Source organism: Daucus carota, chromosome 7, assembly GCF_001625215.2.
Source record: "Daucus carota subsp. sativus chromosome 7, DH1 v3.0, whole genome shotgun sequence".
In the NCBI taxonomy this organism is placed as follows: domain Eukaryota; kingdom Viridiplantae; phylum Streptophyta; class Magnoliopsida; order Apiales; family Apiaceae; genus Daucus; species Daucus carota.
Window position 1 is genome coordinate 22,948,907 of NC_030387.2, and position 18,789 is coordinate 22,967,695.

General features: G+C 33.6%; 3 protein-coding genes across 6 annotated transcripts; all 3 read left to right on the forward strand.

The window, feature by feature from the left end:
- The first annotated feature begins 716 nt into the window (after window positions 1-716).
- On the forward strand, window positions 717-3,708 carry LOC108195562 (uncharacterized). 2 transcript variants are annotated; one of them, XM_017362536.2, is made up of 4 exons: window positions 717-817; window positions 1,634-1,774; window positions 2,562-2,653; window positions 3,196-3,708. In XM_017362536.2, exons 1-4 carry the CDS (start codon window positions 767-769, stop codon window positions 3,593-3,595), a joined length of 684 nt encoding a protein of 227 aa, XP_017218025.1. In that variant the 5' UTR covers window positions 717-766; the 3' UTR covers window positions 3,596-3,708. The 2 variants fall into 2 exon arrangements, with proteins under 2 accessions (XP_017218025.1, XP_017218027.1); XM_017362538.2 differs by lacking the exon at window positions 717-817 and having other exon boundaries at window positions 1,625-1,774.
- A 2,323-nt stretch (window positions 3,709-6,031) lies between these two features.
- Window positions 6,032-8,804, forward strand: LOC108195585 (rop guanine nucleotide exchange factor 12). Its single transcript, XM_017362563.2, has 7 exons — window positions 6,032-6,423; window positions 6,686-6,802; window positions 6,907-7,061; window positions 7,156-7,230; window positions 7,328-7,594; window positions 7,688-8,008; window positions 8,223-8,804. Exons 1-7 carry the CDS (start codon window positions 6,363-6,365, stop codon window positions 8,646-8,648), a joined length of 1,422 nt encoding a protein of 473 aa, XP_017218052.1. The 5' UTR covers window positions 6,032-6,362; the 3' UTR covers window positions 8,649-8,804.
- Window positions 8,805-11,657: 2,853 nt separating this feature from the next.
- LOC108196847 (probable plastidic glucose transporter 2) lies at window positions 11,658-18,214 on the forward strand. Of its 3 annotated transcripts, none has more exons than XR_010285625.1 (14): window positions 11,658-11,814; window positions 12,297-12,446; window positions 12,661-12,772; window positions 12,920-12,987; window positions 13,134-13,266; window positions 13,803-13,902; window positions 14,001-14,113; window positions 14,508-14,601; window positions 15,420-15,573; window positions 15,702-15,845; window positions 15,946-16,019; window positions 16,451-16,539; window positions 17,339-17,467; window positions 17,615-17,755. XR_010285625.1 is itself a non-coding variant. In XM_017364308.2 (14 exons), the coding sequence occupies exons 2-14, from the start codon at window positions 12,356-12,358 to the stop codon at window positions 17,804-17,806; spliced, it is 1,479 nt and encodes a 492-aa protein (XP_017219797.1). In that variant the 5' UTR covers window positions 11,659-11,814; window positions 12,297-12,355; the 3' UTR covers window positions 17,807-18,214. The 3 variants fall into 3 exon arrangements, 2 of the variants coding, with proteins under 2 accessions (XP_017219797.1, XP_063937480.1); XM_017364308.2 differs by having other exon boundaries at window positions 11,659-11,814; window positions 17,353-17,467; window positions 17,615-18,214; XM_064081410.1 differs by lacking the exon at window positions 11,658-11,814 and adding an exon at window positions 11,894-11,918 and having other exon boundaries at window positions 17,353-17,467; window positions 17,615-18,214.
- The last annotated feature ends 575 nt before the right edge of the window (window positions 18,215-18,789 follow it).

Consider the following 18,789-nt stretch of genomic DNA (forward strand, 5'->3'; position numbering starts at 1 on the left):
AAAATATCTTATTAAGTACTCGAGTCTACTTATGATGATCAATTTTAGGTAGAGGCTAGGTGACTTTTGTTGCTTGGTAAGTATATTTTCATTTGAATCTTTCTACATGATTTTATTTTGCATACTTCAATTTGTTTAGCGACTGTCCCGACATTATTATTTTAACACCAGATTAAAATTTATAATAATCACTCCTTACCACAATCATGACAATATGAAGTTAAATTATAGTATTCAACTAAAAACAATGATCGCATGAATGACACTCATATATATAAGAATATAGTTAATGATATATAGAACAATATATGGTTGATTCACACTAAGAGTGATGTTAGAAAAAGTTACAGTACATTATTAATACAAGTACCAAAATGTCTTATCAAGTACTCCAATCTATTTATAATGATCAGTTTTAGGTGGAGGCTGGGTGACTTCTTTTAATGGATATTGGTAAGTATATTTGAGTTTGATTCTTTCTACATAATTTTATTTTTCATATACCTGAATTCGTTTAGCGACTGTCCCAATCATTATTATAGTTATATATAATCACTCCTTTCAACCAAAATCATGACAAGATGAAGTTGAATTATAGTACTCAACAAAAAAGAATGATCAAATGAATGACCCTCATGTACATATAAAACATATAGTCAATTATATATAAAATAATATATGGTTGATTCACACTAATAATGTTGTTAAGATGACTTACATTACTAATACAAGTACCAGATCCCTTATTAAGTACTACGATCTATTTATGATGATCAATTTTAGGTGGAGGCTAGGTTACTTCTGTTGCTGGATATTGGCAAGTATATATGTGTTTCATTCTTTGTACATGAATTTATCTTACATATATATTATTATTTCAACTCCCACCACCACCACCACCCATGACCACAAAGCTTATAGGCACCAGTGTTTCATTTTGGTCGAGGTGGATGTCTTAATTTATCATTGTTGTTGGAATTTCATTAGAAGTTGCATTATTTTGGTTGCAGCATGCACATAAAGTTATTGTCAGCCTAAACTTAGTTTACTGCTATTGGTATGACCATTTGCTCAAACTGCAAATGACAACAACATCTAAAATGTTCATATCCTACCACGTCAAGAACATAAACTTGTCAAGAATACCATTGGTGGTTGTATTGGTCGATGTCAATCACAAATCTTAAGTGGAAGGATATCAACTATGCTTGTTCTATTAACTAACACGGTAGTCCTGCCGCTATAAGATACTAGTATTTTTGTCTTGTTTTACTACAAAAACTAGAATTTTTTTTGCAAATGTATACTTGTTTGCCTACATACTAAAGATCAAATGCACACACAACTTGCTCTTCTTTTAACCTCAACCTTCTCTCTTCCTTAGAGTAAATAATTTTGTAATTTCAACCAAATTGAGGATAACAAATTAAGTAATAACAAATAAAACTATTTCTAAAAAAGCAAAATTCAATAGGTCATGAGCTTCTTCCTTTTGTCACAAACAAACACATGTTATAGACATTTTGTATGTAAACACACCTTTCTTGCATTTTCTGGTCATTGAGGTGATCGAATTATTTAAAAGCTCTAGTGATATTTGTTCTTAAATTTGTAAATTATTATTATGTTGAAGCTTTGGAAATGGTACCAAAATACCTTGGTTGTTCATCCAGTGAAGACACAAGTTATAAGCTCAGGAGTCATATGGGGTGTTGGAGATATTGCTGCCCAGTTTATTACTCATTCTACTGCCAAAACTCTTTCTCACACTCATGTGGGTAGTGCTACACCTCCAAATCAATTTTAATGTTTATGGATTTGTATAACTTTTGCATATATTAATTCATGTTTAATTCATCTTTTCAAGAAACCATTATAACTATCTTTTTCTATTTGCCAATATTGAACCAATTACTGCACAAGTCTATTAGGATTTTGATTCTTGTTTCATAAAATACCCATTTATCTATTTTGTATAACTTGCATAGTTTTTGGAGATCATTTTCATCATATACCGGTCTTTTAACTTACTTGAGAATCGATTTATCGCGTTGTTGGAAGTATTGCTTATAGTCAGATTTATTGCAAGTACGGGACATTGCACAAGCACTAGAGTAAGAATAGTTATACCAAGTTTCTGTAGTGCACATGAGTCAAGACTTGCTCGCCACAGTTGTAAAAGAGTGGACAGTTTCGGACTTGAGATTTTTTGTCCATGTTTACGCATTCAATGTACTAAACCAACCTTTATTTCATTGTGCTTTTGCCATATCTGGATTGCATTTCCCTTTATACTCTACACTAAGATAACCCAATTTTACAATAACAGTCATACCACATTGCGTGAAATAATTGTTAACCTTATCATTTTGATGTATTTTATACTTTATGTAGAATTCTTGCTTGTTTCTTCAATTTCTACTTTCTGTATTCTGTTGTAAAACGCCATGGACCCATATATACCTAGCACATTCAGTGATATTATATAAATTTCTTTAATGTTCAAAATGCCAAGGTATTTGATGTCTTGTTGCTGACTATTTTTCTATTTTGCACAACAGCATGAAGATAAAGAATTCAAAATTAGCTGGAGGAGGGTGGTAATCACAAGCTTATTTGGGTTTGGCTTTGTTGGACCATTTGGTCACTTCTGGTTAGCTAATTTTGTTTTCATCTTATTTGAGTATCCTTCTAACATAGTACCTGATTTTTGTACTTATGGCTTATAGATCATATATTCTGAGTGGATAATTTTTTTTATGGATTAGTAGTAGTTAGTTCAAAGGCAGTTAAGTTAGTTCAAAGGCAGGTAGTGTTGTAATTATGCTATGGCATCATAACATTGTTGAAGGATTTTCTTGGATATATCCTTATTTCTAATCACAAACAATATAAAATACTATACATTGGTTTTTATACATTCTATTTTTGTGAACATATACAAAAACAATACATAATGATTTTGCTTCTTCACCGAAAATTATGTCCTCAACATTAATGAACTCACCTTGTATTTGATTTTACAAAGACAAAGATCAACATTATAGAGTATTAGGAATGTAATATAAATTTACTAAATAAAACTTGATCACTATTTGTTATTATATAATTATATATATATGTATATATATTATCTTTGTCATTATGTTCTTATTAAGACTTACATTTAATTTTATAGTTTTTTTACAATAATAGGTATGAAGGTATGGATCGATTTATCAAGTCTGGTCTTAAACTGCAACCAAATACAGTACGATTTGTGGCCACTAAAGTGGCTATGGATGGCCTCATTTTTGGACCTTTGGATTTGCTAGTATTCCTTAGTTACATGGGATATTCTAGCGGTAAAAACAGTCTTCAAGTAAAGGAAGATTTAAAAAGAGATTTCCTCCCAGCATTTATTCTTCAAGGTGCAGCATGGCCAGTTCTTCAAATTGCAAACTTCCGGTATATTCCGCTAAGATATCAGCTTCTATATGTTAACATCTTCTGCTTGGTTGATAGCGCTTTCTTGTCTTGGTTGGAACAACAACAAGATGCATCTTGGAAGCATTTTCTCGTGTCATCTATAACCTCCAAAGGCCAAGACAGATGATGACATCCGTTTTCAAATTTTCCCGTGTTGCTCTCAATTGATTGATCACAGATAAACATTTATGTATAACTACAAAAAGACAGAGGTGTTAATCTTGTTTATTTTCCAACACTCGAATCAATTTTCCAACTATCTATGTCAAATTTTTAATGGGATTTGAATTATAAGGAATAAACCATAACTATTACATTGAAATGGAAGAATTAAATAACCTAAATAAAATTTAATATGTGTTTGTTAAAATAATAAGATAATGATTTTGCGTTGTTGTAGTCTAGAGGAGCACTCTTATATGTACATTTCTCAAATCTGATTACTCTTTGTACTTCAAATTTAAAATTTTCTTTTCTCGTGTAAAAGTGTTTTGTTATCATCAAGGTTAAAATATATGTGTGGATTTCCTATAGTCATAAATTGAGAGAGATTGTTAGGAATTACTTGATTTTGATGATAACATACACTTAGTCTTTCTAGTATTTAGTTTAAGTTCTATAACTATCAACGAATGACATCTATCCGTTGATTGTTTTCATATCAACTGATAATAGATTAATAACATGTTCAAGTTAGATGCTCTGTCAACTGATAAAATGTATGATGTTAGTTCAATGATCCATCAACGGCTATTTAGAATATGGTGGTCAATTGTATATACCTTATGCCATGTAATTCTATCTAAGTGAATGATGATCAACGGATGAGCAGCTAGCAAATATCAACATATGATATTTAACGGATGAAGTTTTAACTAATAAAGTTTGTAATTCAATCAACGGATAAAGAGCATTTCAACAGCTAGGTCAACATCCGTTGAAAATGACTTGTGCTAAATCTGACAGATCACATGGATTGATTACATTAATTTGGACATGGAATCCTATTTATTTACGGAAAATAAAAAAAGAAGTAGAAATATTCTTATTATATGCAAGCAACTTGGATTAAATCGAGAAGATCAGTCAAGACAAAGACCATCCAGGAGACTTGCATAAGACAAGAATGAAGAAACAAAACATAGATTTGAACGTCATGTTTATATTCTAGTCTATCTTGTAAACTTGGAAAATATAATCAAGTAGTATCAACACTGCATGTGTGTGAAAAATATTAGAAAAGTTCAGATTCTCATTTGTTCTAGTGTTAAAACCAGCAGTTGTGTATTTGTAAGAATATCACATATTATTTTTTCTATACATAAATATATCGGGTGGAAAATCAATCCACCCGAAATTTTAAACATCTTGTGTTATTTACTTGTTTGTTTGAAATTGCTTGTTATTTATCTTGAACAGAGTTGTAGAAAATCTTAATTCAACCCCCTTTTACAATTTTCTCTACTGGTTAGTGTAAAATAACAACTTTAAAAAAAGGGAGAATGATAAAACACTCGAGCCTACCCATATTGGTAGGATAAGAACTTTTTCATAAAATACTTAACCTAAAATATAAGGTCGAAGGAGGAGTGTCAGTTAAGATACTAAGACATGAGAATCACCCTTTTTAAAAAAGGCTAGAGGATAAAAGGGAACTTGAAATATCAACTTGATCTTTTATGACGGCACCAAAGACTCGAAAGAAAAATTAACTTATTTGATTAATTCGATCAATTATGCATACATAGACCTCACTTATTTGTAGGTTATTTGCCTTTACACCAAGGAAAAATTCACAAAGATGAATTTGTGGGCTACCACAAAAATCGATTAATATATGGGTCGAATTCAAGAAGACATTTCTCAACAAGTCTAAATGTGATTAAGATTAATATTATCAATGCATCAAAAAGATTAATATTATCAAAATCAGCATTAGTCATCCGTGAAGAACATTAATGATGTTTATTGTTTGAATGATAGAGTGAACCTTCATTGTAGTAAATCATTGTAGAAAATTTAAACATTGTTCCTATTATGAAAGTTGCCATTAGTGATTTGTCTTGAAAGGTATAAATAGACCGTCTTTCACAAACTAGCTTTTCTAAATGATGCTTTAATGATAGGCAACTTTTGATTGTTTAATGATGAGACTCATGACATTTATGATGCTTAGTTAAGTCTTATTTTAAAAATTGATCAAAGATATTTCACTTAATTAGTTTGATTTTTAAAATTTAATTTATATAATTATTTTAAAAATATACAATATTTTTTATTATATTACTAAGGTTATACATATTAGTTACAAATTATAAATAAATTTATCCAATTTGATAAACTAACAATTAGTTTTCCTTATAATTTCATACTTATTACCAAACTCTGAGAATTCTTAGCCCTTAATATAATTGATTTTTGTGAGAATTTAATGCAAAACCACAAAGACAGGTGAAAGGACAGGTAGTTTGCTCCAGAGGAGAGGTAGTTAATTACCCCTTGCATGTCTCTCCCGGGCTTTTAGCCAGTATCAATAAATCCCACCATTCATTTTGTTCAAGCTACATTCCCAGCTTCGAAACTAAGCTAAGCAATCTGCAAAGATTGCTTCTCCCTTTATTCGAAAAGGAAAATCACAAGAACCCCTTTTTTTGACATTTCTTCTAAAGAGGAGGCGAGACTGAGGGGTATTTCTTTTTCCAGTTTTCCTCTGAGATAACCATTTTCCTCGAGTCAATATGCATTCCAGATAATACTTAATATCTTGATAACCCGGAAAAAAATATTGATGGACTTGAACAAATGGAAACAGCAGAGCTGCTCTAACCAGAAGAACTGCAACTAGAAGCAAGGAAAAAAATTAGTACCAGTATATAATTAACAATTTAGGAAATATGTCAGATGATAAACAGAAGAATGGGGCTAAAACCCCGCCACCAGAGCGACACATTTCAGGTTTCTTTCTCAGAAAGATTGTATATTGCTTTTAATTTAGGAAAATTTACGAAAATACCCATGATTTCAAACTTATTTTCAAGAATACGGTCGAAGTTGCAAGTGAGATTGCAACACAGTTGATTTTCAAGTTGCACCGTATTTTTGAAAATAATTTCTGCAACTTGGGTATTTTTGAAAAACCCCCTTTAGTTTACTACTTGAACAAAGTAGCAAAGACAAAAGACAATATTACAAACATATGTTTTTCTTTCTGTATTAGATCTCGACTTGATGAAGGAGCGATTTTCCAAGCTACTCTTAGGGGAGGACATGTCAGGTGGTGGTAAAGGAGTCTCCTCAGCTTTGGCTTTGTCTAACGCGATTACTAATCTTGCTGGTAAGTACTAAATACATAGAGGATCTAAAGGATAAATTATCTTGTAAAGCTACTATCTGACAAAATGCATTCTCACTTGTGTTTTCATTTTATTGGTGATGCAGCTTCTGTATTTGGAGAACAGAGGAAATTGGAACCTATGGATCCGGATAGGAAAGTGAGGTGGAAAAAAGAAGTAGATTGGCTCTTATCTGTAACAGATTACATTGTTGAATTTGTCCCTTCTCAGCAGAAAGCAAAAGATGGAACTACTATGGAGGTAAAATCTATTTCTAACACAGATTCCCTAACTATTGGCTTAGATAATCTGTTTGTACTTCTAGACCTTAATGCATGGTATTCTGTTCCACCAGATAATGATTACACAACAGAGAAGAGATTTGCTTATGAACATTCCGGCTCTGCGCAAGCTGGACACAATGCTTATTGTAAGAAGCTGATGTCTCTATCTTTATGCCCAATTAGATATGATTTTGTAATGGAATTTTAGTACATAATAATTGGAGGGATCATTTGTTTGAATAGGATTGCCTAGACAACTTTAAGGGTCCCAATGAATTCAGGTATGTTTCGAAAGATGCTGACGAATCTGAGAAAGGAGTGCAAAGAGACGACAAATGGTGGCTGCCTACCATCAAGGTACCATCTGAAGGTCTATCAGAAACATCGCGAAAATTCCTACAGTATCAGAAAGATTGTGTCAACCAAGTGCTTAAAGCATCGATGGCAATCAATGCACAAGTTCTATCTGAAATGGACATTCCTGATAATTACACTGAAACACTCCCAAAGGTATGAGAAAAAACATTGTGAATTTGTAATTTCTTCACAGAAGGTGGCCTCTAAACGCGGGGACATTTTTCTCTAATATTTTTTATTCCATAGAATGGAAGATCGAGCCTTGGCGATCAAATGTATAAAAGCATAACGGTAGAGTACTTTGATCCTGACCAATTCCTAATATCAGCAGACTTGTCATCGGAACACAAAGTTCTTGATCTAAAGAATAAAATAGAAGCTTCTATAGTGATTTGGAAAAGGAAAATGGTGGCAAAGGATGGAAAAACGAACTGGGGTTCAGCTGTTAGCCTGGAAAAGAGGGAGCTCTTTGAAGAGAGAGCAGAAACCATATTGCTACTCTTGAAACAGAGGTTCCCAGGCCTTCCTCAATCCTCACTAGAGATCACTAAGATCCAATGCAATAGGGTAAGCATGGAGAGAGTCCTAAGACTGCTTAAACTAACGAAAATACTTTATGCACAAAACTGAATACAAAATCTCACGAAATGACATACTTTAACTTTTAATTAAAATGGACCCATGTGTGAATATTCACATAGACAGTATCAATTAAAATATCTCGTCTCAAAAATTTTGTATCCAGTTTTATGCACGTAATCCTCATTATCTTTTTGTATAGGACGTGGGCCATGCAATTCTCGAAAGCTATTCCAGGGTTTTAGAAAGTCTGGCAAACACAGTTATGTCCCGAATAGAAGATGTCCTATACGCTGATTCTTTGACTCAAAATCCATCACTCGCAATCAACAAAATGAAAACAACAATCGATTCATCACCACGCCCAAGAATGTCAAGTGCTGAGGATGAGTCCGAGAAGCCAACTCCTGTCGGAACTCCCGGTTCGATGACACTTTCGGATTTCATGGGTTGGAATTTCGAGGCGGCAGACTCAGACATGAAAAAGAATAACTCGACTGGTAATTTAGAAAAGGAATATGAAGCAAAGGTTTCGAGCAAGCCTGCTAACGTTGCCACCAAGAAAAAGTTCTCGTACCTTGATAAACTCGAATGGAGTGGCTTGAGGAGTCCTACAGCTCGTCATTAGTAGTTTAGAAAAGGGAAAGAAAAAAACAAAAAAAAAAGAGAGCCAAAAGTGACATGATGCAAAGAGTACTTGCTACCCATCAAGTGTAAAAATAGCGTACTGTATATGATGATATATTTGACCATTTTATGGAATCTATTGGGTTGAATTTCTTTCTTCTTCTGCAATATGGTAAACAGAAAATCGGCTGACTGTAACGGGTAATATCATCTCCAACCCATGATCATAACAAGATAATGTAACTTCTAAATTATTTAATGTTAAAATTATATATAGTTCATAAAATATATTCAAATTTATTGACACACTAATTTAACTAAATGAATATTGTTTATAAAATTTGGGTTGTTAATAAAAACGGCTGATTTTGTTGAAATTTTTGAAAGATGTCAAATTTATATAAAAATTATATTAGATTTGATATTACATTATTGATTTGGTATAAATTTTACGCCAATTTAAAATATTCAAGTTTCATAAATTCTAATGAAGATTTTAAATAACGTAATTGTATAGTCACATTTCTTAACAGCGAACGCCATTAAAATGTCAAAAATCCATCCCGGGCCAACAAAATAATGTGGGAACATATATCCTTCCATGTCCACCACCTTCATTAGGGATGTTTATCAAACCACTCACACCGCATAAATCGCCCGCATTGCTCCGCACCACACCGTAAAATGCGGTTTTTCTTTTCCGTGATGCGGTTGCGGGTTGAAATTTTAACAAACTGCGCGGTGCGGTGCGGGTTGCAGTTTGACATTATACAAGCACGGTTCAAACCGCACCGCACCGCTATTTTCTAAATATTAAAAATAATCACATATTATTATAAATATTTGTATTATACAGATAGATTATCTATTATGATGTTAACTCGTATGTGTATGTATATATATGTTCAAGTTACTCAACTTAACTTTAATAATTTACGATATAAATTAAGGTTAGTTCTAAGATGACAAATTAAATATTATAATTAAATCTGTTTTCTGTAAAATAATTTGTCAGTGTTGAAAATTTTTCATCTTCATCATTGTCATACTTATATTTTAGTTTATATTTCTTTTGATTAATATCTTAACTCTAAATTTGTAAATATATATATACACACACAAATTCATTATAAAAATTATTTTTAAATACATATAATTTAAATTATATTTATATTTTCATTCAAAAGTATAAATTTTTTGAAAGTATAAACCCCACAAACCGCATGAACCGCACCACGCCGCACCGCAAATTTTTTATTTTTTTTTAACGTAGCAACCCGCAGCCGCTACCCTTCGGGTGCGCACTGGGTAAACCCACGAGCTCACGCAATAGCCTGCAAACTACGTGAACCAAGGTAAACCGCACCTAAGCGCGACAGGCTCTGATCCAGGAGGCATAATCACAAATTCTGCTACTTTCGGGAGTCGAACCTGTGACCAAGAGGATACATGTCCTCTCTTTAACCAGGTTGTGGCGTGGTTTACGAGGTTTTTATATTATGTGGTGCGGTTGCGATTTACGAATTTTCTCAAACCGCATGCATGGGTTGGTTTACGATTTTAGAAAAAAACCGCACCGCTTGCACTGCGAATACCCCTGGCCTTCATCTCCACTATCACCACCACTGCCACCACCACCTGAATCGGCAATTAGAACAAATCTGGAGATTCGGAGCAGTTTTTGGAACAGACCGAATATTCTGGGCAGTTTCTGCGAGTTTTCACTAATTTCTGCAACACAGATCACTAAACTGTACTAAGAATATAACTAAATTGTACTAGGAATATCACTAAACTGAATTGGTTTCTACTTTTTATTTTAAGGTGGTTTCCATTTGATCATGGGTCTATATATATGTATTAGAATTACTAGATAATTATTTGATAAATATATTAGAATCTTAGAATATCAAAGTAAGATTTTCTTAAAAATTATTTAAAATTTTAAATTACTTAATAATATTGTGATATCTTATAAAACTCCATGGTATTATTCCACAGAGGTTATTGTGCATTCATCAGCAAGATAAGATAAATTAGAGAGTTACTCGGGAGACATTGCATGTGCATCTATTACGGTTATCACTCAGTCTACGACACCTGTCCCGACCCACTGGCCTGGAAATCTTCAGGTTTGATTTATGCGCTAAGAATTACTATGATTGGTTTATTTAAAAGATAATTATATAAATACACTTTTTTTAATAAACATATATAAGTATACTTTTTACATTTTAAACTACGTTTAAAAATTTTAAATTACACTTATTTTAAATGAAAATAACTAAAATTTTAAATTGAGAATCAAATTATTCGACTTTTGTATCTTTAAAATCGAGAAATCCATGATATAAAAAACCAGCACATACATTATTGTTATGACTTAGGACCATCTCTTTTATATTGGGTTTTATATTAAAAGAGCCACTCGTTCTATTCAAAAATTTCATATAGACCACCCATTGGAAAATGATATCATTTAAACCACTAAATTGAGCATATATATCATTATTTTTGATAACGTCATGGTAATTGACGGAGAACGTTGAGTTTTTAAACTTTCTATCCCAATTCAAACTTAAGGGGTCAAATTTATGATCTTCCAAATTCATTTTATCCCAAATGAATAGTTTAATTAGGATTTTTATTCTACTCACAATTTTATTTGGTTGACCAGATTAATCTTTTTACCAATTTTTTTTAGACGCCATGTCAGATGCATGCCGGAAGCAAATTTGATGAACACGTCAACTTTGAATTGAGACAAAAGTTTGAAAATTTAACATTTTCTGTCAATCACCATAACATCATCAAAAAGAATGATATATATACTCATTTTAGTGGTTTAAATAATATGGTTTTTTAATGGGTGATCTAGGTGAGATTTTTGGACAGAACGAATGGCCTTTTTGATATAAAACCACCTTTGTATTATATATAAAACCCCCTTTGTATTATATCAACAGTTCAGGGGATTTGACAAAAAATAAATTCATATTGTATTTATCGTATTTTGTTATCGTATTCGGGACAAAATATATTGTATTTTGAAAACAGAAATAAGCAGGAGTTTGGGAGAAATATTTATTATAATGAGCAGCTAAAAAGCAAGTGGAGATATTACTATAAAGTACTATTACGATAACTCCTCTCGCGCTCTGATACAGGTATGAACATGATCTATGTTTCAGATTTCATGCGCATTTGTGTGTATATTTGCTATATCGTTTTGGATCTTGGATCGTCGAATGCTTCAGTTACTAATTTACAAGTATTTTTATTATAATTATTCTGTTAAATGTTGAATTTTGATCTAAACCCATGTTTAGATGGTTAATCATATACATTCAATTTTTTAACATTATCATCACATGTGTTTGTGTCTAGTAGTCAGGTGTTTTTAGGGAGAGATGATCAGAGACAGACACTTAGGTTGATTTGAATCAAGTTGTAATGTAGTTTACATTATTTAATTTCCAGATTTGATTGAGGTTTCTGAGGAGGTAGAAATAGAAAATTTAATATTCAGTCCATTCTGTTGTATTATCTATTGTTAAATATTCACTCCAGGTCTGTATATTGAAGCAAGGAAGGATTTACAATGTGAAAGCACTAGTTTTCTTAATTTTTATGATGTAACATGTTGCAGTGTGATTCGAAGTCTCTCCAAGATACCTGATTTGGAGGGAAGAGTGAGAGATTCACAGTATGTGGGCTCACCTACACGGTTCTGCTTCCACACACAAGCGGATGTTGCTGAAAGATAATTCTGTTTCACCGGACATAGAGGAAAATTCAGGTAATACCATCGATGCTCAACAATTAATCAGCTTGCTGTTCTTTACACCGACCTTTTATTGGGTTACTATGCAGCTGAAGATTCTTTAAAAGGGTTTTTGTCTATTTATAGATACTAGTATTTGCTATTGGTACTAAAAATATATATAAGTGTCGGGTTTGGATATTAATGATTAGTGGCGCAAATGTATATTAACTTCTTGTTCTCCTTTTAGCTCTGTTACAGAATGGTATGGGACAAGAGAGCAGGAATCCCTCCTTGAAGCGCTCATTTCCCCATGTACTCGTGGCAACATTAGCTTCATTCTTATGCGGCTACCATCTTGGGTTAGTTCTGAATGTTTGATACATGTATATATATGTATGAAAAATTTGCAATGTTACATTAGAAATACTCTTCGAAAGACACTGAATTGTTATTGGTTATGCTGTAAGAGGCTAGAATTTGTGACTTGTGACACTTCATTCACACAGAGTAGTAAATGAACCACTTGAAAGCATATCTACTGATCTCGGTTTCAATGGGGACACTATGGTGGAAGGTATGCTATCAAAACATTTTCTTTCCAAGTGTTGATATATATATTTATGTGAGTTCTAAGTATCAATATTCGATGTAAGTATGGTAAAATAACCTATTATTGCCTACTGCGATCAAGTTTCTTAGCTGTTTCTGTGTCAAATCAAGGTCTGGTGGTCAGTATGTGTCTCGGTGGTGCATTAGGAGGGTGTCTAGTCAGTGGTTGGATTGCTGATGGGATCGGGCGACGTAGGGCTTTTCAATTATGTGCTTTACCTATGATAATTGGTGCTGCAATCAGGTAATATGTCTTTAATGTCAGTTCATCTATACACCAGGCATAGTTCTTCTCACTTATTAGACTCTAGAAATATGTAAATCTGAGTCCTAGTCCTAGATCTTCGCTCATTGTCTTTGGAGATATATATTTCTTGACAATAATTTGCACGTTTGGTTCAGGTTATAGTCAACCTGAAATAGTTCACACTTTAGTCCACAAAGAAAATCCATGCATCTTGCATTCCTATTCTGTCTCATCCCAATTGCTCTTTTGTCCTTGAAAGCAAAATGAAATTTACATGCCGAAGTAAGAGAATGTACACACAGAACCAGAAATTGTAACATGATGATTTCCTTTGGTCTGCGCACATATAAGTTACAACTTTTGATCTCTAATTTCTAAGGTCAAGTTTGTCGCCAGTAACATAAATTATTTCTCCAAATCACGAGCATAATTTATAAAGATTATATATCTTTTAACTTTTAATGCATCTCGTAGTTCGAATGTTTTCTTATCTGTGCTTGTACTTCTGTGGATACTAAAGTATGCTTTTTCAGTGCATCAGCCAACACAGTTATGGGTATGCTTCTTGGAAGGTTTTCAGTTGGGATTGGCTTGGGTCTTGGTCCTGCTGTAGCAGCTCTCTATATCACGGAGGTCACAACTATTCTGTTTTGCTTATGAGCACAATCATACATCCTATGCATTTTCTGCTCACTTCTATCTATCTGAGTTTCTGCTGTTTGTGCAAACAGATTTCTCCTTCCTTTGTCAGAGGTACATATGGAAGCTTTATTCAAATTGCAACATGTTTAGGACTTATGGCGGCTTTGCTGATCGGAATTCCTGTAAAGGATATTCCTGGCTGGTAAGCATGTTCACAGATGGATGTTCGCTTTATTTACACTCATAGGAAAGCCTTTGGCATTGATTAAATATTTGCCTTCCAATCCTAGTATATGTGCCCTTTTAATATGTAGCTATAACCGCGATTTTACTCATAAAATTATCCACCCAAAAGTAGGAGAATCCGCCAAATATATCTGTGACCAATCAAATTTAATTAGTTATGTTGTTGTAACTTGAGAAACGAAAGAAGTAATATTATAATTCATTTAATTTTGTGTAGTTTGTTTCTGCAAGTCACAGACTTGGAAGCTGAATCATTGTCAAGCCCCCTCCATTTCACCTCCCACTTATTAACCTTTCCTACTGGTACAAACACAGTACTACTTTAATTAGCATGTTCCACTTATAAACAGGTGGCGCATATGTTTTTGGGTGTCTACAGTTCCAGCAGTCATACTTGCTATTGGCATGGAATTCTCTGCAGAAAGTCCACATTGGCTCTACAAGGTTGGTTGCATCATCTTAAAATAATTTGTTTCTGTAAACTAAAGCATTGATCTGCTCTCTGAATATATATGTTATTTATGGAGATCACTTCTTAATTGGCTTTTATCTACCTGTTAGAAGAGTTGATGCAAATATGATAATACCATTGGACTCATAACTTTCTTTCTCGACAATCAGAATGTTAATGGGTTCTTCTACTCTTATTGTCTGACCTATCTAAAATTCTCTAGTCATGTCTTTTAAGTATAATGAAGTGAGTGCATATTGTAAAAAAGTGTGGTGATTCTTTATTTAATGCAACAAACATGGCCGATATGTTTCTCCTTTGATTCATTACGAGCCATCTAATAGAGGTATGCCAGTGCCAAGATTTCTAATTTTTCATTGGTTAATATGGAGGAGAACAAAAATGTCTAAGCATTTATTATGTACTAGTTTTAGCAAGCGCAAATTACAAGATATTGTCCACAAAGTCCTTGAACTCTTATACCTATGATAGCATATCGATTACTGAAAAACAACTAATGAGCTGAGGCGAGCTATTAGTATATGTATATGACATTACGACTATTGTACTTCCATACTGTTAAAGAAGTTTGGAACATGCTGATCAGGGCTATGCCCCTTCTTAATTATGTGCTGCTTTTTGTAAAATGGTACATTTGATTTGTGACAAGCATGTGTTAAACTTCAAAAAGGCAACAAAGTTTACTAATACTGCTTACTAGAGAAAAATATTAATTAGCAACCAAAGTTGGTCTTTTATCCTTCTGAGTTGGCAAAATAATATAATTGCTCCATATCTGATTTGATTATAGCAAGGAAGAATTGCTGAAGCTGAGTATCAGTTTGAGAGACTCTTAGGAGTAACGCATGGGAAATCTGCAATGGCAGAATTTTCGAAGTCAGATAGAGGGGATGAGACAGATACTGTTAGCTTTTCAGAATTGATTCACGGACCTCATTTCAGAGGTAATGTACACATGTATATTTTATATGAAAGTTTTCTACAGAATAAGTGCTGTATTGTTTTGGTTGCCCCATATTTTTTACATGTACTTTATTCAAAGTGCTTTTTTATTCACTTTTTTCTTTTGCAGTTGTTTTTATCGGGTCAACTCTGTTTGCTTTACAACAACTATCTGGAATAAATGCTGTATTTTATTTCTCTTCTACTGTATTTAGAAGTGCGGGAGTACCTTCAAATCTTGCAAATGCCTTTATAGGAGTTTCAAATTTAATTGGTACATGCTTCATCACCAATCACTGTATGTACTAACTTCTTAATAGTGCTTTAATTACCAAGTGTGACGCTTACAATTGACTGCATATATTTGTCTTCAGGATCCGTCATCGCTTTGATTTTAATGGATAAATTAGGAAGGAAAATTCTTCTGTTGTGGAGCTTTTCTGGCATGGTAAATAATCTCATATATGGCTAAGGAAGTCGGCTTATGCCCTACAAGTTTCTGACTATGTTTCATATAAAATTGACAATGTAATTGTGATTTTTAAGCTGCGTATAAAGGAATAATTTTTTTTAGCTGCTTATCATGGGTAGAAAAAGTATGGAGCGTAAATGACATTAAGTATGTTCATAAGAAATTTATGAACTTTGGAATGCTTAAGATTTTAGATCTGTAACTTTATATAAAGCCTGTTTCTTATTTTGCACTGGTAGAACAACTATATGATTTTTTTCAACACATCCAAGTAGGAGTTAGGACATCCTTCATCTGTGAGCAAGCTAGCAAATCATGCATCTTCTGTAATTCTATTTACTAAATATTATTGTTCATTTTTTGCCCTTGTAAGGATGTGTCTAAATTTTACTGTGTGTTCTGCTCAGGTGCTATCAACATGTCTTCAAGTTGCTGCAGGAGGAGTGTTTGCATCAAGTTTAGGAGGGCAGTACCTATCTGTCATTGGCATGCTGATGTGAGTGTTATATTTTGTTATTTGTTTTCACACATATATATATATAGGGTCCTACTCCAGTACAAACTCCTTACTGTACAAACGTACAAACTAGTGATTATGACAATAATATTTAGTGATTAACAGTTTTAATTTAACAAATACATACATATATCCATCACCATCACCACCACAATCACCTCGAATCACCACCACCACCGCCCACTAGCGCCACACACACACACACTCTCTCTCTCAACCACCCACCACCACCACCAATGCCAGCAGCTCTCTCTCTGGTTGTTTGTCTTCACTGAGCAGTGCTATACATGCACACGATATCACCACTGCTTTTCTCCTCACCCACAATCGTGTCTCTCTCCCTCAATCGTGTTTCTAGCACTGCAGCCGTGTTGGCGTCGCGGCTGCTGCCGGCCGCGCTGCATCACCACGCGGCTACGCCGCCCCGTAAGTGCTTCCCTCCCCTTATCTCTCCATCAGACCCGCCTGGTAGATTTAGTGATTCTATTCAAACATTTAGTAATTATGTTCAACACATTTAGTGATTGTTTGTATATTTGTACTGTAAGGAGTTTGTATTTGAGCACTTGCCTTTGTGAAAATATATAGGAAGGATAGTGTCCCACTTGCTCCTTTTAGTGATCATTATCTTGGAGCGTTTGAGGCCTTGGTGGTAGTCCACCCCTCCCTCCCGGTGCCTGTATATACTTTTGTAATAGGCTGTTGAAATTACAATATAGCATGAGCTTGTATGATGCTTGCACAGGCTTGGTCAGTATGAATTGAAGTTACAAGTCAGATTTTACTTTGCAGGTTTGTCTTCTCATTTGCTGTGGGCGTAGGCCCTGTTCCTGGTCTGCTCTTGCCTGAAATTTTTACAAACAGAATCAGGGCCAAAGCTGTGGCATTTTGCATGTCGGTGCATTGGGTAATATACCTCATCGCCAATTTGTTATATTTTGTAGAAACTTTTATGTGTTATATAAATCTTGTTTGACCTATTTTTTTTTGTCCAAGTACAAGATTAGGGTATGACCTTAGCTCTAATTTAGTAGTCGGTCTGAATCATATTTAGGTTTTCAACTTCTTGGTTGGCTTGTTATTCTTGCGACTGCTTGAGAAGATGGGGGCACAGCTCCTGTATACTATGTTTGGCATCTTCTGCTTGATGGGGGTGGTTTTTGTAAAGAGAAATGTGATGGAAACTAAAGGAAAATCACTTCAAGAAATTGAGATAGCTCTTCTTCCGCCGGAGCAAATATTGTAAATGGTCAACATGGAATTTTCATTTGTTCTTCTATTTTGGCCGCTAAGCACCTAGACTTTGATCGGTCCTTCTGAGGTCTAGACAGAGGGGGGTTTTACAATGCTTCTAGCACTTCCATACCCATGGGAGGTGCTGAGTTGCCAATTCTTTTAATCAATATGGCATTCCCACGAGTCTCTTACTGTAAAAATAGAATGCATCTCACATGTGAGCTCAACTTCATTGCTGGTTTAGAACGTTTAAAATTAGTATTCAATGTAACGGCTTTGTGCAGACTTATTTTAAAGTAGACCCGGCTAGAAGTGTGCTTGGTCTTATTAAGTAGACAATGTGATTGGTTTGATTTTGGTTCTACAGTAATAATATAGTTTTGGTTGGGTTATTTGAACCTAAATCAGTTTCACTGGACGTGGTTCGGAATTTGGTTCTGGTTTTTATAATTTTAGTTCTATGGAATAATTAATTCTAGTTATTATAAATAGAATATATTGTTTTAATATGATAAAAAAATTGATTTGATATTATGCTGCAGATTTCTAGATCAGGAGGTGGCTAATATGATTTTTATATATATATAAAAAAGAATATAATGAAGTTAGAAATTAAAGTATAAATTCACACTTCTCTCTAGTTCTTGTGTCCCCATTATTCATTACACTAAACATTTTATTTGAGATAGAAAGAAAATCGAATTCCCAGAGTTTCCACAATGGAAGCAATCTTTCTTGCTGTTTGATTCCTATTCGAAAACTTTGCTTCCACTACATTATTTCAATACAGGTGAGGGAGGGAAATGTCAATGTGTCATCCTGGTATTTTATTGTACTCCCTCTGTTTTTTAATATATGACGTTTGACTTTTTGACACACACTTTTAAGTGCTTTGACCGGGTAGTTAAAAGTATTATTTTTGAAATTTTCTTTTTCTGAATAAAAATATATAAACAAAATTTTAATTCACAAAAAAAATCAATTAAAAATAAT

What these genes read in the sequence shown, in the direction of transcription:
- LOC108195562 (XM_017362536.2), top strand. Translation starts at nt 767, where the DNA reads ATGATGATCAATTTTAGGTGGAGGCTAGGTTACTTCTGTTGCTGGATA. An exon ending in AAACTCTTTCTCACACTCAT is followed by an intron (nt 1,775 to 2,561) that starts GTGGGTAGTGCT and finishes TTTGCACAACAG; the next exon opens with CATGAAGATAAAGAATTCAA. An exon ending in GGACCATTTGGTCACTTCTG is followed by an intron (nt 2,654 to 3,195) that starts GTTAGCTAATTT and finishes TTACAATAATAG; the next exon opens with GTATGAAGGTATGGATCGAT.
- LOC108195585 (XM_017362563.2), top strand. Translation starts at nt 6,363, where the DNA reads ATGTCAGATGATAAACAGAAGAATGGGGCTAAAACCCCGCCACCAGAG. An exon ending in AAGATGGAACTACTATGGAG is followed by an intron (nt 7,062 to 7,155) that starts GTAAAATCTATT and finishes CTGTTCCACCAG; the next exon opens with ATAATGATTACACAACAGAG. An exon ending in CTAAGATCCAATGCAATAGG is followed by an intron (nt 8,009 to 8,222) that starts GTAAGCATGGAG and finishes CTTTTTGTATAG; the next exon opens with GACGTGGGCCATGCAATTCT.
- LOC108196847 (XM_017364308.2), top strand. Translation starts at nt 12,356, where the DNA reads ATGTGGGCTCACCTACACGGTTCTGCTTCCACACACAAGCGGATGTTG. An exon ending in TGTGGAGCTTTTCTGGCATG is followed by an intron (nt 16,020 to 16,450) that starts GTAAATAATCTC and finishes TGTTCTGCTCAG; the next exon opens with GTGCTATCAACATGTCTTCA. An exon ending in TCTGTCATTGGCATGCTGAT is followed by an intron (nt 16,540 to 17,352) that starts GTGAGTGTTATA and finishes TTTACTTTGCAG; the next exon opens with GTTTGTCTTCTCATTTGCTG.